Here is a 2352-nt window from a genome sequence, read left to right as displayed (position 1 = left end):
ATCCCCCCCCACACCCCCCCCCCCCCCCCCCCCCCCCCCCCCCCCCCCCCCCCCCCCCCCCCCACACCCTCACAATATACAAAAGATAAGACCTCATTTTAAGCTATTTTACACGGAGGTGATTGCACACTACACAAATGCATGTAAATCAGGACAAAAATACTTTTTAAAAATCAAGTTAATTAATGTTGTAGATGCTTGATGTTTAGAATATAATTTGGTATTTTTGTGGTTCTGAGATGGCAATGCCCCTTGCTGAAAGAAGTACTTCGGGGGGGCAGGGGGAGGGACTTCTGGTGGTAAAGGGTCGGGTTAGGTGGCAGGACTTCTGGTTCCAAGCTGGCAACCACGGGGGCAGGGCTACCCATCTGGCCCTTGACAGCTTGCCAAAACTCTGCCCAAATAATTGCCTGCCCCGTGTCAGAAGAATGCCATGAGATCAGATCGGGTCCTGCATGTCAGGATCAGGCTCCATGGTACTTCCACCCAGCCAGAAATGGCACCACCATGCAGGCTTGATCAGGCACACGCTGCCACAGCTAGCAGGGCTCTTTACGTCATCCATGGAGAGCCCCACAGGCTGTATTACATGGTGCTGGGGACTGGATCTGGCCTGCAAGCCATGGGTTGAGCACCCCTGTTCTAGCTGATGGTAGAGTCTGCTATTCCTCATTTTACTGTTGCCAGATGTATATACTGGATTAAAACAAGAATGATATTGATAACTCACGAAGATAAAGCTATTAAACATAACTTGTCTTCCCTTTTAATAGAAAAAATAAAACAGTTGCTGGAAGAGCTCTGGGTGTGTATTGACAGTGCAGCAGGAAAAAGACAGAACCAAGACAATGATTATATCTTGGGTGAGTTGGAACTCAAAGTCTTTGAAGTGTTTTTCTTTTTTACTGATTGAGAGCAATTATTATTCTTTTTTTTCTAGCAGCATCTGTTCAGGATCACTCAAGAACTCCAGAAAAAATAAGCAAGTCCTTCAGACAAGGTATATTGCAATAGATTTCATTGTATTTACTATAAATATATTAATTGGTGCTAAGTGGAATTTTAATACCTCTGAAATATTACCGATTAGATAGTATCATTCTCACACTGGTATCTTTTTGTTTTGAAGTTTTTTTTACTCATATCTAGTACAGCAAAAGCTGTATTATCCAGCACTTTATCAACTGGAAAGCTCCACTAACCGGTATCCATGGGACGCATGAAAAGTGAAACTGGACATCCCACTTCCGGTTTCGCCACCGCAAGCTGAGTTCTCCTTCACTTCTTAAGCTTACGACCTAGAGCAAAGTAGCCTGTGCGGGGGCCCCCTTCCCTGCCCCCCCAGTGACACCAGGGAATGCACCAGATGGTGCACATTTGATTAACGGGCATCCCCCATTCCTGGGGGATGCCGCATAACAGAACTTTTGCTGTACCTAGATGTTAACATTGTTGGGGAAAAAATCATTGCAGACAGTTGTACCAATGTACATTTGCCTGTTAACATGTTAAAATTATGTATTGGACTAATTTTTGCAGAGAATACAAGTGCATGGTTGAGGTTTAGAATTCAAGCCCTTGGTTTAAAAATCAGGACCTTTGAAAGTTTAACTTCTGCCTTTAGTACATATACATTTAAAACAAATTCTGCATAGGTATATTATGACAGGGCTATCCACCTTCTAAACAGCTGGGAGTTGTGTGTTCTGCACCAGTGAGGACCATGCTAGCGTGAGCCATGAGGTTCTGGGTTGTCCCCTCGGCCCCATCCTGCACATCACATGTGGGTGAAATGCACCTCAGCTTCTTCACTGAACCATGTTGTGGTCTCCTTTGGTGCCATGGGCTATGCTACTATACCACCTGGGCAGGAGCAGGAAGCAGAATCTGAGGGAGGAGCCTAGAGACCCTGGCTGCTGGAACAGCTGAAGGGACACGGGGAGTGGTGGCTGGGTAGGATCAGGGATGCCACACAGTAAGTACTTGCCGGCTGCCCATTGGACAGCCCTGTAATGAAACATAACACCTACTGGAATTTTTAATTTAATGAGGAAGAGGTACCCTTTAAAATGAATGCCCCATCAATCAGATGAGTGGATCATCCTTAATTCAGCAACTCATTACAAATGAAGTGGGTTGTGAATCACCCAGACACAGATAACTATCTGGCTTCTACTTACAGGATTTTGTGGATGTGAGATGTATCCTTATGTTTAGTGGGCGAGTAGGCAGACATTTGAAACCTTTGAGAAGGCAGGGGTGAAGTCTGACATGAAATGTCACATAAATCCACAATTCTTTATGTCCTAAGAGCCTGAGCCAGCTTTTTTTTTTTTTTTTTTTTTTTTTTTT

The 2352-nt window shown here is 44.6% G+C and overlaps 1 protein-coding gene across 4 annotated transcripts in view; it reads left to right on the top strand.

Moving 5' to 3' along the window:
• Positions 1-2352, top strand: part of ICE1 (interactor of little elongation complex ELL subunit 1) — an 84288-nt gene that overhangs the window by 47241 nt on the left and 34695 nt on the right. For 2 of the 4 annotated variants that reach the window (XM_019509131.1, XM_019509134.1), the window contains exons 11-12: positions 774-863; positions 941-1000. In XM_019509131.1, the coding sequence (XP_019364676.1) occupies positions 774-863; positions 941-1000 (150 nt within the window). The remainder of the gene's footprint in view (positions 1-773; positions 864-940; positions 1001-2352) is intronic. The other 2 variants (XM_019509132.1, XM_019509133.1) reach the window with 2 other exon arrangements.

Source organism: Gavialis gangeticus, unplaced genomic scaffold (assembly GCF_001723915.1).
Source record: "Gavialis gangeticus isolate Ggan-Ray unplaced genomic scaffold, GavGan_comp1, whole genome shotgun sequence".
Classification (NCBI taxonomy): Eukaryota; Metazoa; Chordata; order Crocodylia; family Gavialidae; genus Gavialis; species Gavialis gangeticus.
This window is presented reverse-complemented; position numbering and strand designations above follow the sequence as displayed.